The sequence below is a fragment of the Microcaecilia unicolor genome, chromosome 4 (assembly GCF_901765095.1).
Source record: "Microcaecilia unicolor chromosome 4, aMicUni1.1, whole genome shotgun sequence".
In the NCBI taxonomy this organism is placed as follows: Eukaryota; Metazoa; Chordata; class Amphibia; order Gymnophiona; family Siphonopidae; genus Microcaecilia; species Microcaecilia unicolor.
In genome coordinates this window covers 329,059,188-329,077,377 of record NC_044034.1, presented here as the reverse complement: position 1 = coordinate 329,077,377, position 18,190 = coordinate 329,059,188, and the positions used below count along the sequence as shown (strand labels likewise).

Sequence of the window (18,190 nt, the reverse complement as noted above, 5' to 3'; positions counted from 1 at the left end):
TGTTAGGCAATTATCTCTCTCACTAGGGAGTGGATATGCACAGTATAGCAGATCCTAGTTTCAAACATACTCTCACACCTGTTCTCCTACAAGCAATCAATAGAGCTTCTACACTGTCAGAAATACCAAGTTACCCGGCTCCAAGCACGAAATTTTTTGGGGCCAGTACTAGTTTTGAACTTACAACCCAAAGCAGTGTGGGATTTATAGTGCCTGATCCTCCCCATTGAAATCAGTGCTGCATGTCCAGGACCTAGAGAAAACATAACCATTTCCAAGAAAGATATTTTAGGCCAGTCCTCCTTTCTGACAGACCTATACTGATGCATTATTGGACCTACAATATGGATTTCAATGAGTAGAATGGAGGACTACAACTCTCACACTGCTATTCCTTTGGGGTTGTTAACCTGAGTCCTAGTTTTGAACTTAAATCCCAGAATGGTGTGGTATTTGTAAATTCCAATCCTACCCGTTGAAATCAGTGCTGCAGGTCTCTTAATGTACTAGGATAAGATTGTTAGAAAGCTGAATTGTTACTTGGCAGCGTACCTAACAGAGAACAAGCCAGCACTACAGCCCCCACAATTCCGTAGACCGGAAGTTGGTGTTGTCGGTGTCTGTTTCTCTGACTGGTTCCCTGCCGGACATAGATGGGGAATGGACTTGCGACGCGCCGGAAGTGGTGATGGAGGGGAATACAACAGGGTCTGCGACGGCAATTTCCCAGATCTTGCACCTTCTCTCCCAGCCCCGGGGCCCGGAGCTGTCTGGAGAGCTAGTGCGAACTCTGCTCCGAGACCCGAAATTCGGCATTGCTGAGGCCGGAACCACCATCCTGCAGCTGCTACACATTTTAGGAGAGCGAGGAGAGGATCGGCTTCCGGGGGAGGATGGAGAGAGAAGGAACCAGGCTGCTGGGGAGGTGGAGAAGGAGACGAGGGCCCCTGGAGAAAGGCGGGAACCCTTGGAAGAGTGCAGAGAGGCTGCGGGGCAGGAGACGGGAGATGTGGCCCTTAGGGAGGACAAGGAAGATCTGGGATCGCTCCCTCCTGATTCCTGCCGGGCCCTTCTGCGTTGTATCGCCGCTCCAGTGTACGTCTTCGCTAGGGCACACCATCAGAAGGAGGTGATGGGTGCCCTGCTGCGAGCTTTGGGGTGCGAGTCCGAGGCGAGCCTCCTTCAGGGCCCCGGAGGCATTTTCCGAGCAGTGATGGGGGTCCTGAAACCCGACCTTAGCAAGTGAGTGAAAGGAAAGGAGAATGGTGGTGGTTGTGCTGGAGTTTGTCAGGTTTGTTGGAGCTCAGCACTGGATGACTCACAAGGCGCCTGTCTGAAATGTCAGACATTAGTAGAGTGTCAGGCCTTAGCATGAAATGAAGGTTCTTCTGCTGTTTATGTAGTTCCGTTCCTAAACCTTCCCTTGTTCCTGCTGGTTGAGAAGTGCTTTCTAGGCATGGCATGGACTGAGGAGAGCAAACATAATTTGAAACGAATTTTTGTTGTATTTGTTACTAGAGATACGTGGGACAAGAACCCCGCCACTAAGGAAGTGTTTTCATGGACGCTGCAGCAGGTCTCCCGGCCATGGCTTAGTGATCACTTGGACAGTGTTCTGGCGCCTTCTCTGCTGATATCCGATGACTATAGAACCGAAAATAAAATTCTGGGTGTGAGCTGCCTTCACCATATTCTTCTGAATGTGGTAAGTGAAGCTATTTGAGGTGCCTGTATATTTAGCACAATGTAGATAGTTTTCCATATTGCTAACATCTACAGTTTAAACAAAGATCAGCAAACAAAATACCATATAATTCTATAGGGAACTCTTTATAGAACTCCATGCAAAATACTGGTCAAACCTAAGCCATGTTAACAGGCTTGATTAATCTGACCAGTCTATGACCCCAAAACATTAAAAAAAAAAATTCTGTGTAGTTAAGTGACAAAACGGATGCCACTACCTGTTCTTCCAATCATGGATTTACACTGACTTGACATGTCTGTTGTAAGACCTCTAAGTCCGTGCTAAGATGGGCGCTGTTGTTTTATAATTTGACCTGTCAAGTTCCTTTGATCTGATAGATCCAGTTAAAATTGATCAATTTGAATTTGCAGGGTTGCCAATCGAATGCTATAAGTTACCCAGTAATTAATTGTTTTTTTATTTTAAGACAACAAAATTCATATGTATATCAAAAGTTCAGTGCCAGCATCTATCAAACTTCCAAATCTAATATAAGTTAGTGTTTTAGGGAAGCATCTGAAGTGGATATTTTGCTTTTCATCATCGGAATCCCAAAAATCTTATACTTCATCAAATTATAATTTCTCAAGTGCGTAAGTGCTGTTAAATATGCTGTTGTGCGCTGCTCCCTCCTCTGTGGGTGGCACATGGTTCTGTGCCAGTTGGTAGAACCCGACCAGTATTGTTCAGTATTTTTCTTTCTTTGCTTGGCAAGCACTGCTTCCTCTCCAGTTCTCGAGCAGGGGCCTACCTCTGGTGATTACACACAAACCCATCTTTTGGGTGTGGAACATAGTTCTAGCTCTGGCAGTAGTGTGCACTCCTCTGGATGTGTATCCCCTCTCATTTTCTGGTTGTGGAACACGATTCCTCTTGATTGTGGTGCATTCTGTACTGGGGGAGCATATTTCCATTACGGGATGTTCAACGCAGTTTCATCTCTGGATGTATGGCACATTTCTTCACCACATGTAGATCTCTTCTAATTCTTGGACTGTTGAGTGCTGAACCATCTCTGGAGTGCGGGTGCAGAATCATCTCTGATTGGAATGCAGTGTGCAGCCCATCTCAGTCTGTGGAGCACAGGTCCTTCGCTGCCTTTAGTGTGTACCTCCTTGTCGAGCTATTCTATCTCAGTGAGTAGAATTCGGCTCCAACTTTGCAGGAGAAGCTCTTCTCCATCTCTAATTTTGAACCACAATTCCCTTTTCTGGAGATGGGTTTTCTGGATCTAGGGCACTGCTCCACCTCTGTGTATACCGCACAGCTCCGTCTTTGAGAGTGGTTTTCATTTCCATCTCTCAATGTGGGATGCGGCTACTTTTGAGATATAGGGTGCTGCCCTGTCTTAACATATACTTCGCAGCTCTATCTCTGATATGAAATAAGGCTCCGTTTTGGTGCACAGGCCACACCTTTAGCTCTAAGTGTAGGAGGTTTCTCATCTCTGTTTGTAGAGCTCATCTCCATCTTTGCTGGTGAGCTTATAGCTCCATGTTGTGTTGAGGCTCAATTCTGTCATTGTAGTTACAGCACAGGAATTTCTCTGTCTCAAAGTAAGGCTATGCTCTTTGGCAATGGCCTTACCCCTTCTCCATCTGCAGGATGCAGCACTGAGCCTTGAGCCTAGCTCTTTTCTGCCTTACGGGAGACTAGTCCTACTTCCTTTGTGCATTCACTGGTGTTTAACTTTACTGACTCTGCTGTCGCTTGGCCACCTTCAAGCAGTGCCATCTCTGCCTCAAGAATCTAGCTAGAAGACAGGGGAGCTCTGTTGCCTTCTATCTTTCTTCATCTCCTCTTATTGCTAGCATTTTCAGAGTCTGTGCCGGTTGGAACTTATTCACTGTTTCTGGGACACTTTTCTTGTGTCTCCTGGTTGGTGTCTTCCTGATACCACCAGTGGTCATAATCGTAGTTTCCTTTACAGGTTTTTTCTACATAATTCAACTTTAGCCCGGTTGTACTATTCTCCTGGAATCTTTTTTTTGTGGTGTTTTGTTTGTTCTCAGTTGGTCGAGGGGTACTTGTGGATCCATGTTCTCTGAGCTGGCTGCCAGGGGGAGGGTGTTTTCCTACTTCTTTGAAACTAGTGTCTTACAATATAATTTGCTGTCACTCCCTTCATTAAGACATTGGAAGACTACATTTTTTTCATTTTCCATTCTTGGGCCTTGGAGATGATTCCACCCAGAGTTACTTGCATTTCTTCCCTTTTTCTTACATGTCTAGCATTCTCAGAAACTCCTTTGGGTTCACATGGCACTATCTTTGGTACCTTTTTCGGATGTGAAAGAGACAGGTTGCGTTAGGCTCAGTTGTTATTTCTTGAAAGAGTAGATTTGCCGCTTCCTGTTCTCATCTGGGAAGTGTGCAGTGGCTTGCTGGTTTTTCGCCTCCTCTTTCTCCTCTTCAGTTTCTTGTCTATGCCTACTGCCATATTTGATTCAGCCTACTGGTTCTTCCAGGCTGGGTTTGTTTAGCTCAATGTCTGCTGCTTCTGGTCTTTATATTTGGTTTACCTTGTTGCCATCTAGTACTCTGGATTTCCACATCATTAAACTTTTCAGGCTTCATTGTCCTCTGTTCTCTGTAGTGTTTCCTTTACTGTAGTATGGTTTACTTGTGGAACACCATCTGTGGCCTTCCACATTGGTTTCTGCTTCAATCTCTTTTCTTTGGAGTCTGTTCTTCAACAATGATTTCCAACATTCATTTCTTTGGTGTGTCAGATTTTCTGCTTCTTTCTTGTGTTGGGGCTCTATAGCTATAATACCTTCACCTTTGACATCCAAGGTAGCCCACCCTTATGAATATTGCTTTGCTATATCCCATTAGTCCGGACTGGTATGGTATGACGAGAAGAAAATAAAAATTATGTTTTACCAGATAATTTTCTTTCCATTAGTCCTACTAGATCAATCCAGACACCCATATCTATTGATTCTTTCTGTATTGTGGCATACCTTTCACTTGGTATCCTGGGGGAGGATTTTGTCATTCTCTTTACAGATAATTTTTCCCTCGGCTCATTCTCATACTTCTACAGTATCGGTGAAATACCAGTAGTGTATGTCTATGCACCTCTTATTTCTTTGGATTATTGGCTGAATGAGACAGATGGCCTTCAGTTTTCATCCTGGCTGCTAATTGGGTCAGAGACACGACTGCTTGGCTAAACAAAGTACCAAACGTCCAAGCTGCTTGATGCTCTAAAGGGGCATTTCACAAGAACTGTTTTTTTCTCTGTCTCCTTCCACTGGTAGTTGGGCATAACCCACTAGTCTGGACTGGTCTGGTAGGACTAAAGGAAAGAAGATTATCAGGTAAGACATAATTTTTCTACATCCATTACCAACACTCTTCTTCAATATGTTCCAGCATCATATTTAAAAATAGCCATAAAAAATCTTCCATTATAATATACTTTTAATTAGTTTTCACTGTGCATCCTCTGTCCATCTCAACAAGATTGTAAGTTCCATGACGCAGGGACTGTATATGTCCAGTGCTATGTAAATGTGTTAACAGTTGTTGACTTACAATATAATACAAAAACAGGTGTGCATCCTTTCTGAGGGCCTGTTAATATGGATTTTATCTTCTCTTTTTGCAGCCAGCAGCTGAGTTGTGCCAGTATAACCGGGCACATGTGGTGTACCATGCCCTTTACCACCACCTGTACACTCCAGAAGCAGATCTCATCCAGGTGAGCCAGCGGGGTTTGTGAATGATGTGCTCTGATTTCTGGCCAATGTTCAACTGCATTTAGGGTCATCTGCTGCCTTTTTTCCTTATTTATTCGACTGCTTTTGCTGCATCATTTGTGCCTTTTGCCCGGTCATTTAGCTGCAGCTAATACTCATTAGAGACGTCAACTTGCACACTATCCAAATCATAGTTACCTGATGTTAGGGTCCACCTTAGGAGTTGGCATCCAAGAAAAAGATCTAGATGATATTGTAGACAATATGCTGAAATCCTCTGCCCAGTGTGTGGTGGCAGCCAAAAAAGGCAAACAGGATGTTAGGAATTATTAGGAAAGGTATGGAAAATAAGACCAAGAATATTATAATGCCTCTGTATCACTCCGTAGAGCGACCTCACCTTGAGTATTGCGTTAAATTCTGGTCACCATATTTTAGGAAACATATTGTGGAATTAGAAAAGGCTTAGAGAAGCGCAACCAAAATGATAAAGGGGATGAAACTCCTCTCATATGAGGAAAGACTAAAGAGGTTAGGGCTCTTCAGCTTGGAAAACAGATGGCTGAGGGGGAATATGATTGAGGTCTACAAATTCCTGAAAGGTATAGAATGAGTAAAAGTGAATCAAATTTTATTTTACTTTTTCAAAAAGTACAAAGATAGGGGACATTCAACAAAATCCCATGGAGATATTTTTAAAACAAATAGGGCGGAATATTTTTTTTACTCAAAGAATAGTTAAGCTCTGGAACTCATTGACAGAGGATTTAGTAACAGTGGTCAACATATCTGGGTTTAAAAAAAAAAGGTTTAGATAAGTTCCTGGAGGAAAGGTCCATAGTCTGTTATTGAGATAGACATAGGGGATCAGTAGCATGGAATGTGCTACTATTTGGGTTTCTGCCAGGTGCTTGTGACCTGGATTGGCAACCGCTGGAAGCAGGATACTGGGCTAGATGGACCTTTGTTCTGGCCCAGTATGGCTATTTTTATGTTCTTATGTAATATTAAAAAACACATCTGAATAAGAGTTGCTGACTGGATATTCAGCAGCATTATCTGAGTAGTGCCTCTGAATATCCTTACAGAGCACCTTGGCACTATGTGAATAGGGCCAGAGCGGAGGATAGGGGTTTCTGGAACTTATCTGGATAGTGGCAATATATAGTCTGCTATCCAGATAACTTAGGACAGATAAAAGGCTGCAGTATGTTACCCAGATAAGTTATTCAAATAGGAGATTGCATGTTGCTACTGTCTAAATAAGTTCCTTATTTGTCTGTCTTGAATAGATTGTAAGCTTTGTTGAGGTCCCTTCCTGTCTTGCCGGGCAGATGAAACAGACTGGGAGGGACGTTGGTTACCTAGGAGGGAGTGTTCACGTGCATTTACAGTTTTCTAAACTTCTCTGGGCGTTGGGAAAGTAGATATGTAGCTGTCAGTGTGTGGCTGATGTCCTGCTTGTCCATGGAGAACATCTTGTAGCACTGTAGAAATTATTATTATTAGTAGTAGCACCAACTGCCTTATTGGGATGTTCAGTGCCAGTTGCTAGTGGTGCTGAATATCCAGAAATGTTTTTGACTGCTACAATCTGTTTAAAAAAAAAAAAAAAACACTGACCACTGGTCTCCTTTCCCTTATTTAAGGACTGTCACTGAACTAACAATAGGTTTTGAAGAGGAGGTTTGGACTTTCTTTAATTTGTAAGGGCAGGCTGGCTAACCATGCCTTTGGCTGGAAATGTGAAATAGCACCTAGAAAAAGGTTATCAATAGAAATAAAACATGGAAAAGAAAATAAGATGATTCCTTTTTTATTGGACGTCGGTCCGGAGGGACGCTAAGGAAGCAAATGTTGGTAGATGACAGTATATATAAGTGGAACATCAAAGCATTCCAGTGACAGTCTAACGGGATGGGGGTGGATAGGTGATAGACAGGAAGAGTCGGGTGGATGAGGGACAGGGAGATATGCATGGAGACAGGAGGGTGACAAAGCAGTACAATTTTATGGTTTATAATGGGCTAGAAAACCCAGATCTTTAAGTCCTGTCTGGTGGGTGTCGAAATATTTAATCATTCTGACTTCAAAGGTCTTACGTTCCTGTATTTTAAAGTTCCCTTTTAGGATTCTTACCATGAAATCACTGGTACAATGTTCTGGTTTTGTAAAGTGCTGCCCCACAGGCGTGACATCTTTATTGGTACTAGCATTTTTCATATGGTGTCTATGTAAATTAAATTCTTCTTTAGCATCTGACTTGTTTTCCAATGTAGCAGCCTTCGTTGCATTTTTTACACTGAATGATATATAAATAACACGGCTACCACACCTACTACTACTACTATTTAGCATTTCTATAGCGCTACAAGGCGTACGCAGCGCTGCACAAACATAGAAGAAAGACAGTCCCTGCTCAAAGAGCTTACAATCTAATAGACAAGAAATAAAGTAAGCAAATCAAATCAATTAATGTGTACAGGAAGGAGGAGGTTAGGTAGAGGCGAGTGGTTACGAGTCAAAAGCAATGTTAAAGAGGTGGGCTTTCAGTCTACTCAAGGTAGAAAAAGGTTGGAACAAGTATTTATATTAGTTCAATACACTGTATTTCCCAGATTGCTGTAGACCCCCCTCAGCTACCTCTACTGCACCTGGTCTTGTAGCATGTGCATTCACAGTATTGTACCTCAAGTATAGTACTGTGCCATTTTATTAGAGTATTCCTGCTTAGGTCTGAGTCTGGGATTGCTGCTAGTGCTGTGAGTGTGCACGCAGACTATATTTTGATGGAGACTTCCTTTTTCTGCATCAGGCTGTGCTATTGTGCCTCCTGGACCTGCTTCCCGTTCTGGAAAAACAGCCTGTAGTGACAGGGGAGTGCAGGCAGTTTAACTGCTGCGACGACTTACTGCAGCTCATACTCACGCACATGGAAATGGAGTCCAGGATCCTCCTGCGCCGGGTATATGCAAGAAACCTGACTGCATTGGTAAATAGGTGAGGGGCTGTTAGTCCAATAAGAGATCTGATTTTAGGAATATTGAGGATTAAGAAACCCTCATTGGTCTGTAGAAGTATAAGATATAATTGTAACTTGTGTATAATATTTCCCCAGCACTGTTCTTTCAAAACAAGCCCTCCCAGCACGCTCCAGGATGTTGCTTGTGTCAGCTAAAGTTGTTAATATGAAAATAGTTATGCTAATAGTACATTTCTTAACTAGAAACACAGCTGCAAGGAAAGAACCATTTGCTTATGATCTAGTCTGTTTGTTTTAAGTGTTACAGCAGCAGGTGGATGATGAAAAGAAATAAAGAAAAACAGGATCTTATTTTTTTCATAGTTCCTTAACTCTGATTTACATTCCCCTTTTCTGGTGCTTTATCTGCAAATATTTACAGCATATTGGGCCCGAGCCTAGCTTTCTTTGTTGTGATTGACAGGCTTGGTATCAAAGTTGCAGGACACCTGAAGAGGCTGACACGAGTGATTGTGCAGTACCTAGAAGTATACGACGGACCAGAGGAGGCTGCCAGACTCGCAATGTTGGAAGTGCTTCAGTGCACCATCCAGCAGGCCTGGCCGAGGTACTACTAAAACACAAGCTGTTGAACGATGCACATTGACAATGGCATACTTAACACCTCTGTGGAGATACTAGAATGACTTTTAAGCATATATTGTATTCAGATTAATGAAGCATCTTTCAGTTCAATTAAAAAAAAGAAAGTAAAATCATATTCCAAATATAAGTTCCTCCTTCTAAGGGAGAAGTAGTCTATAGGTTTAGAACAATGGGCTGAGAACCAAGGAAATCCACCAACTCTTCTCGTAACCTTGGATGAGTCACTTTATTACCCATTATGTCAGATTGTACACTCGTTGGGGGCAGGGGTTTTTATGTCCTTGTATTCAAATACTGTAACCCCGCCCCCCGCCCCCCTTAAGTATCATTTGGAAATGTGGGCAAAAAGTACAAGTTATATTAGAGTTTGTGTCCCAAGAGGTTGATGCTGCCCACTTGTGAGAGAGGTTGCTTTGGGATCAGCCCATGTAAAGCAATAGAGCAGAGTTGCTTACCTGTAACGGGAGTTTTCAATAGACCGCAGGGGAATGCAGCCACACTATGTCTGCATCTCCCCTGCTTGTCTGCAGAGGACATTTCTTGTGCTGACATCACAGGGCAGTTCTTTGTCCACGGTCTGCTCAAATAGGAATACATTAAACATGTGAGAGTATGTAGTTTTAAGAAACATTGAGGTAGTGAGGCTGTGTCTAGATAGGAATCTTGTCATCCTTGCTGTAAAGTGACATATGTTCTTTTGGTGCCAGAATGTCCTGCAGGCTTGACGTCTTACTGAAATCCCTCCTGAGGCTGATTTATGATGTCTCAACAGAACACAGTCTTACTCCAGAGCCAGTGAAGGCGGCTCTGCTAAAAGAGGCTACCCAGTGCCTTCTCCTGTTAGATCGGTGCTGTCAGCGACAGGTAAAGGTGAGCTGGAGATCTTGAAGGTAGAGCATGGACAGATATCTAATGCATCCTTGCTCTTCATCACTGCTGGATTATTTGCCTTGATGTGAGCCTTTACTTCAGGGAGATGGCTTGCTGTAGCTCGAATCAAGTTAACATCATTGTACTCTAATTCAGTTTCATGGATTTGGAAAAAATGGCCTTGGTGGCTTGACACAGCTGTCTTCAGGGCCTGTTACCAAGTGCTGGCCTGAAGTGTGAGCGTGTTGCATTGAGTGGGATGGAGTGGGGACGAGACAAAGACCACATTCATGTGCAGAAAACAAAGTTGCTTACCTGTAATGGGTTCTCCGTAGACAACAGGGAAATGCAGCCACATTTTTATGGTAAATTTGCCCAGGTGCTGAGAGCCACTCTTCGGCTGATTGGTGTCTTGCCCAGCTGAATGGGGATTCCCGCCTCTTGGAGATTGCCTATCAGCACTCAGTTATTCTAAAGCAATTAGGATGACTAGTGGAGTTTCAAGATTCTTGTTATACTTGTGTAGGCATACAGAATGCATGCAAAATTTGTAGATCTGAGAGGAGGTCAGGTATTGAAAAGTCCTTTCATGAATTTAGAGATGAGGGGATGAAGTGAGATGGGTCTATTCTCTACTGGTATGTGGTAAGCTGTAATGGTGGCTAAATGGATACGAATGGAGGTAGAGATATTGTAGAATAAAGGAAATTAGGCAGGTTGAGGGATTTTGATTAAGGTTTCGTATCCAGGAAAGATTTTCTCATGGAAGGGTGCCTTTCTACCATGAGAACATCTTTTACCGTTGTAGAGAGAGGGTCTGAGGCTAGAAGTTGCTGCTCAATTTCCATGCTATCAGACCAAGACTTGAGATTGCAGCAGTAGAGTTGCATGCTGACCCAGGGTTATTGCAGGCAAGATGGACGTTGCGAGGAGCCATGGAAACCGCACCTATCTGGGCCTGCATGGTGGTGCAGTGAGGATTACTTGTGCTCTGACTGTACAAATCCTCTTGAGAACCCTTGGAATGAGGGAAAAAGGTGGATATACATATATGAGATCGAGGAATTGCAAAGGCATTGTATGATAGCCTGTTTTGTGAATGAGTGAATGGAACAGATGCGAAGAGGTCCACTTTTGGATGACCCCATTGGTGAAAAAATTGTTTGGCTACATGGTTGTCTAGTGAACACTTGTTGGATCTGCTAGTTAGTTCGAGCGGTACATTAAAGTGAAATAAATAAATAGTGATCTGGAGGCTCAGGAAGTCCGCTAGTTGATTTCCTTGACCTGGCTGGCAGATTGCTTGTATAGTGGAAGATAGTTGGGCTGCAAGAAACCAGACTTTCTGCCTCTTGACGGAGTTGCTGACCCTATTCCTCTTTTGTTCAGATAAAACATGGCTGCTTCGTTGTCAGTTCTCACTAGAATTGTGCAATGTGAGCCATTGTCTAAAAGCCTGGAGGGCATTGAAAACTGCTCTTAATGCCAACAGATTGATTCATATGTTGGTGCAATCGTGATGAGTCCAAAGGCCTTGTGTGGTAAAGGACAGAAGATGAGCTCCCCATCCTAGGTTTGAAGCATCTGTTAAGGGTCAAAGGTATATTTATTTGATTGTCCGCCTAAAGCAATGCCGTTTACAATAAATAATTACAATAGTACATAACAGGAGTAAACAAATACAGTCTGTTGTCAGGACAATAGTGGGATTAGCTGGTTGGAAAGGCGTTCCCACTGTTAGATTTGCTAAAGACTTCCACCATTGAAGTGCAGATGGAATGTTCAGGGTGATAGGTATTTTCGTGTGAAGTGACTGGCATCACTGATCGCATTGGTTTCTGAGATGCTGATGCTGCTGCAAAGGCTTCATGTGAAGTCAGAAGGTAATACATGGACTTTGGTTGCCATGTGGCCTAAGAACTTGAGGGACACTGCAAGCTGTTGGAAATGGGACTTTGCTTCGCTGTTGCAATAGACATATAGAGGAGCATTTTCAGTATGATGACTAAGTCCAACTTTGGATGTTTTGCAAAAAATATCCAAAATTTGAATGAGTCATTTTCAAAAAAGAAAAACGTCTTTTTTTTTTTTTTTCTTCAAAAATACTGTTTTTGAATAAGGTTTTGTGCTTTGGACGTTTTGGTTTTTGGTCCATTTTCAAAAATAAATAAATGCAAAAACAGAAAAAATCAAGCCATTGGGATGTAGCCGTAGCCAGCATTTTTAGCAGACTGGTCTCCCAGACATCCCAGGAGAGCAATGGGGCACCCTAGAGGGCACTTCTGTGCACTTCATAAAAAAATACTCCCAGGTACACATCTCACCTTTGCTCCCTTATCTTGTCCCTGAGCTCTCTGAAACCCACCCAAAATCTACTTCCCCCAACCATACAGCACTACAAGAGCCCTTATGGGTGAAGGGGACACCTATACGTGGGTACAGTAGGGTTTTGGTGACTTTGGGCGGGGTCATAGTTTCTACCACAAGTGTGACAGATAGAGGGAGATAGGAACCTGGGTCCCCCACTCCATAGTGCACTGCACCAACCACTACACTACTCCAGGGACCTGCATGCTGCTGTAATAGACCTGGCTATAACATCTGTCATAGACGCTGCTAAGTCATATTTTTATTCACGTATTTGGGGGGTGGGAGGGAGTCAGTGACCACTGGGGGGGGGGGGGGGTCATCATTTAGGGCACCTTTTCGTGCCTTATTCATAATAAAAACAGGTCTAGCTCAAAACGTCTTAGTTTTGTTTTGTTCCATTATGGCTGAAAAACCTCTAAGGCTTAGGAATGCTGAAATCTCACCCTTAACACACACCCCTGACATGCTCCTTTGAGATTTGGGTGCACTGCAGACGAACACCATAGAAAAACATCTGACAAATAGGTTTTGAAAATACTGATTTGGATGTTTTTGTGAGAAAAATGTCCAAATGCTGCTTTATTCCACTTTTTAGACTTTTTTTTTTCTTTCAAAAATGAGCAGTTGTTAGAGCTCAGGCTTTGGGGAGAAGAGCCTTTGTTTCCATTGTGTCCAGGAGCGCGCTGATGAAGAGGAGAAGTTGGGTTGGGACTGGAATAGATTTATTTTCTAACTAATCTTACTCTTTGCTTATACTCTACACTGTCAATTAAAATGTTGTAATACATATTGTGTTGACATTGTAAGTAGTTTACTATGCTATACTTTGTAGTGTTATTTGAATATTTTTACTGCTTTAATTGTCTATTGCTCATGTTTGATTTATTCATACTGTACACCGTCTTGAGTGAATTCCTTTAAAAAAAAAAAAAGCGGTAAATCTAATAAATACATTTTCATTCGTTGATTAGGAATCCTAATTCTATGGTCTGCTGAAGAGTATTGTGATCGTGGCGTGCCGAAGGAGCAGAAATGAGCCAGTTGCTCAAGTAGGGAAAAATATATGTGGAGGCGTATTTTCAAACCACTTAGACTTGCAAAGTTACATAGTAGCCTATGGAACTTTGTAAGTGTAACTGCTTTGAAAATGAGCCCCATAGTGGCCTTGTTTTGTTTTTTTTGTTTTTTTTTGGGGGGGGGGGGGGGGGGGGGGGGGGATGAGAGAGAAATAGAGGTAGAATCCCTGACCGACTGAGTCCTGGAAAGTAGCCTGAGACAGCAGGCGCAGACCTGACTGGGGTTTTGTGTTCTTTGCCCATTTTGGAGACATACTATTTCTTCATCTCACTCAAGCATATCAGTGCACCTTAGCTCCCTTTGCATAGACAAAGGAGCAGCCCATAGGCGCCCCGTATAAGAGGCTTGGGGAGGCTAAGCCTCCCTAGCCCAACCGTAACCTTCCCCCTGCCTCCCAAACGCAGGGCTGCCTGGCACTGCAGCCAAGCAGCTGTCAGAAGTTTCCTACGATCCTTCCCGCCCTCCTCTCTCTCCGTTTTCCCCACTGCACCCAGGCGCTGCAATCAGCTGGCCGCAGCCCCTCCGCCTATTTGTCATGCACTCTCCACAAATAGCGTCTGGTCATGTGCAGTGACGTTGAATTCGTTAACCAATTGGCGGCGCGAAGCGGGTTCCATCTGTCAGGGCGTTTAAAGGGACAAACAATGTGGAGCGGGTCCGGCAGCTCAGGATGGAAGACGATCGCGCTGGCGCTAAAGCATTTAAAAAATGATAAAAAAGAAAGCACTACAGGATTCTCCAGGCAGCTTCTCCCTTCCCTTCCCTCACACATGTCCCGCCTTCTGCGATGACGTATTTCCTGTTTCCGCGAGGGCGGGATACGTGTGAGGGAAGGGAAGGGAGAAGCTAGAGGATCCCGTAGTGCTTTCTGCCGTCGCCAATCGCTGCCACTAAAAGTAAAACAGGTGAACACGCGCCGGGGGGGGGGGGGGGAACGGAGAGAGGAGGGTGGGAAGGATCGTAGGAAACTTCTGAGAGCTGCTTGGCTGCAGTGCCAGGCAGCCCCGCGTTTGGGGGGTGGGCAGCAGCAAGGGGAAAGTTAAACACACGCGGGGGGGGGGGGGGGGGGGGGGGAAGGAACAGAGAGCTGTCAGGGAGCTGAGTGAGGGCAGGGAAAATCGCTGGACGTGGAGGGGAGGGCAGGGGAGAGAACAAGATCACTGGAATTGGAGAGGAGGGCAGGGGAGAGAAGAGATCGCTGGACAGGAGGGGAGGGCAGGAGGAGAGAAGAGATCGCTGGACATGGATGGGAGGAGAGGGCAGGGGGAGAGAAGAGATCGCTGGACATGGATGGGAGGAGAGGGCGGGGGGAGAGAAGAGATCGCTGGACATGGAGGGGAGGGGACGGGAGGGCAGGAGAAGAGAAGAGATCGCTGGACATGGATGGGAGGGGAGGGCAGGAGGAGAGAAGAGATTGCTCGACATGGATGGGAGGGGAGGGCAGGGGGAGAGAAGAGATCGCTGGACATGGATGGGAGGGGAGGGCAAGGGGAAGAGAAGAGATCGCTGGACATGGATGGGAGGGGAGGGCAGGGGGAGAGAAGAGATCACTGGACAGGAGACGAAGGAAGGGCAGGGGAGAGAGCAAATTTGCTGAATATGGATGGATGGAGGAGAGGGCAGGGGAGAATGGAGAGCTCCTGGACATGGATTGACTGGAGGGGAGGGCAGGGGAGAGAGGAGAATTGCTGAACATGTATGGATGAATGGAGGGGGCAGGGGAGAGAGGACATTTGCTGGATATGGGTGGATGGAGGAGAGGGCAGGGGAGAATGGAGAGTTGCTGGATGGATGGATGGAGGGGAGGGAACTCAGGAAGGAGATGCACATGGATGGAGGGCAGTGAGGAGAAATGCTGGATATGGATGGAGGGAAAACTGCTGAATTTAAGGGCTGGCTCGGAACACTTTGAGGGCAGATACTGAAACTGGAGGAAGGATAGGGACAGGGCTACAGATGGTAGACAGGACGCATAAGGACACAGGAGGATGGGTGGACATGGTAAGAGAAAAAATATCAAATGGAAAGAAGACACTGGGATCAAAGCGAATAGAAAAACTAAATGATCAGACAACAATGGTAGAAAAAGGTATTTTATTCAGAATTTATTAATTGGAATATGTCAGCTTTTGGAAATGTGCATCTGTGATATTTTACATGTAAGTTTTAATTTTTCTAGTATTGCTGTATGCTGAGTCTGACTTATTGAGGTAACTTTCCAGTTCAGTATTTTGCCTTCATATCTGTGTGTTTTTCATGTGTGATCTAGCACGTATTTGCAGCCCTTTTTTTTTTCACTAGGTAGTGTACTGGTGTTTTAGAGCCTGGTGTAATTACAGTGCTGCCTTTCCACGCATTAAGTTGTAGCTCGTCATATTCTTGGAATTAGTGCTGTTATGGTTTGGTTAAGGTTATGAGTGTGTTTTTGCACAAGTTTGTGTATAGTGTTTTGCAGTGGAGAGATTGTGTGTTGGCCTTACTGAGGTGGCACCAAAACATCAGAAAGGGTGTAGAGCCTAAATCATGACACACTACCTCTTGAAGGATCTACATATGGTCGTTAAAAGGAGCTCATTGTGAACACTATCCACCCTAAAAGGGTGTTTTGTGGCTCTACATGAGAATTGTGATGATATGATCCCTTGTTTCATATTGTTGACGGTCTGCATTTCCGTATGGGTGGTGTATTAGGTTCTGCCCAGTGTAATATTTATGTTACAGTAAGGTTCTGAGTGTGTTTTTGCACACATTTGTGCATAGTAACATAACATACATAGTAGGTGACTGCAGAAAAAGACCTGTACGGTTCATCCAGTCTGCCCAACAAGATAAACTCATATGCGCTACTTTATATGTATACTTGACCTTGATGTTTTGCAGTTGAGCGATTGTGGTTAGTATATGCTTTGAATAACCACTTTATTCTTTGACATATGATACATATCTAATGTCTACATTTAATAAAAGGTATTAATTGTGACTTTTATTTTTACTTATTTTTTTTCTGTGTGTCAGACAATTATGGATGTAAGCTCCGCCCCTGGCCCCACCCCTAACCCCACCCTCTTTAGCCTCCCCAAACAGTTGGGCCACCGACCGCCTATGGAGCAGCCTTTTTTTTTTTGTCATGTTTTTTTTCTTTAGATTTTTTTTTTTTGGGGGGGGGGGGGGCGGTGGTTACTGAGGAAGTCAAGTCTCGTCTCTGTGAGAATTTTGTTTCTGCTTCTCTTTTTTTTTCTTCATAGGGAGTTGTGGAAGCTATTTTTGATTCACTCTCTGCAGTAGCCAGTAAGGTGGGAGTGGAGCTGCTGTCCTGTTGGGAAGGGAACCAAGCTTTATCCTGTGCTGGTTGTCCTGAGAAACTGTTCCTGAGGCATCAGGCAGTAAAACAAAATTGTGCTGCCCACTGTGGAGGCAAAACTGGGCCCAAAGGGATTAATGCTGAAGAGTTTGTTTAGAAATGGAGCCATGAAGAAAGAGAGGGTGACAGATCTGTGGTGAAGGTGGCCACCTTGTTGGCAGGAAAAGCATACTGAGCAGTAGTCTCCTTTGAGGTGGGAATCCCCTGTGCAGCTGTACTAAGTTTTTTTGTTTTTAAGACAGACACCTAGCAGCTGGAGGGTGCTTCTGGCATCCTTAGAGGACATTATCATGTGTGCCTGCAGTTGCCCTGCTTGTCTATGAAGAACAGGCTTGCACAATCTACAGTTGTAGGGTACTGGTTTTTATTGTAATACAAAAAAATAATAAAGTTTTTCCCTTTCAGGTCCTGCTGATGGGAGTTTACAGCAGCTGCACAGACAGCAACGTGCTAGAATGTATAGAAAGAGTACAACAGGATAGCTGACCTAAGTTGCACTGTATTTACCACTATTTAAATGAAATAAATATATATTTTTTTAAATATAAAGTTGAATGCCTTTGGCTTTTGTGCTGTGCTTTAAAATTTATGAACTTCTCTGTGCTCAGTCAGCGCGGAAGAGTAATGACTTTGAGAATGTTTCAAACATAAAACATGTCACCTACCTGCCCATCTTAATTCAGGTACCTACTCTGCAATAGCAGGCAAGGTCCCACTGCTCTATGTAACAGCTTATGGGGTAACCTACAGGGAACTGCATTACAGCCCTTAAAAAAAATGAGATGACTTTCCTCTGCGCTTTGGAGCTCTGATGTTAAGCACAAAGCTAGATTTGGGTCATGCTTGGGGCTGATAGATCAAGAGGGAAGATATAACCCAACACCAGTTTCCCTCTTGCAAATTTTATATGTACAGTACTAAGACTTGAATCATTGAGCCAGTCAGCCCAGTACAGATATCATTTACTATTACATAATAAATCAGTCTGAGCGGGGGTATAAATGACCTGAAATAAATAAATAAATAGAAAAAAAATATGTTCGCTAAACAGCCGATATACCAAAATATACTCTGACGCTACAGTTATTGTCCAGGGCCACAGAATATGAGTAGAAGAGCAATAGGTAGAAAAGTTAAACAACAAACATTAAAAATTTCTTCCTCTATTTATTGTAGAAGATACATCATAGCCATAAATGTTTCTGCTTCATCTATGAACATTTTATTTATAAAGGACCCAAAAGCTTTTTTTTATGTTTACATAAAATGTGGACCATCAAAAACATTAATGAATATACTCATCTGAAAAAGCAATAGAGATCAACAGGTTTAGCACTGTAGATAAGGCCACTTCATGGAGACAATGTAGCAGTAAATATAAACCATCTATCATGCTTCATTCAAAAAAAGAAGGAAGCAAGCCGTTTTAC

General features: G+C 43.7%; 1 protein-coding gene across 2 annotated transcripts; it reads left to right on the top strand.

The window, feature by feature from the left end:
* Nucleotides 1-647: 647 nt before the first annotated feature.
* TTI2 (TELO2 interacting protein 2) lies at nt 648-17,419 on the top strand. Of its 2 annotated transcripts, none has more exons than XM_030201967.1 (7): nt 648-1,242; nt 1,519-1,705; nt 5,364-5,456; nt 8,270-8,454; nt 8,901-9,044; nt 9,790-9,952; nt 17,166-17,419. In XM_030201967.1, the coding sequence occupies exons 1-7, from the start codon at nt 689-691 to the stop codon at nt 17,244-17,246; spliced, it is 1,407 nt and encodes a 468-aa protein (XP_030057827.1). In that variant the 5' UTR covers nt 648-688; the 3' UTR covers nt 17,247-17,419. The 2 variants fall into 2 exon arrangements, with proteins under 2 accessions (XP_030057827.1, XP_030057826.1); XM_030201966.1 differs by having other exon boundaries at nt 650-1,242; nt 9,790-9,946.
* The last annotated feature ends 771 nt before the right edge of the window (nt 17,420-18,190 follow it).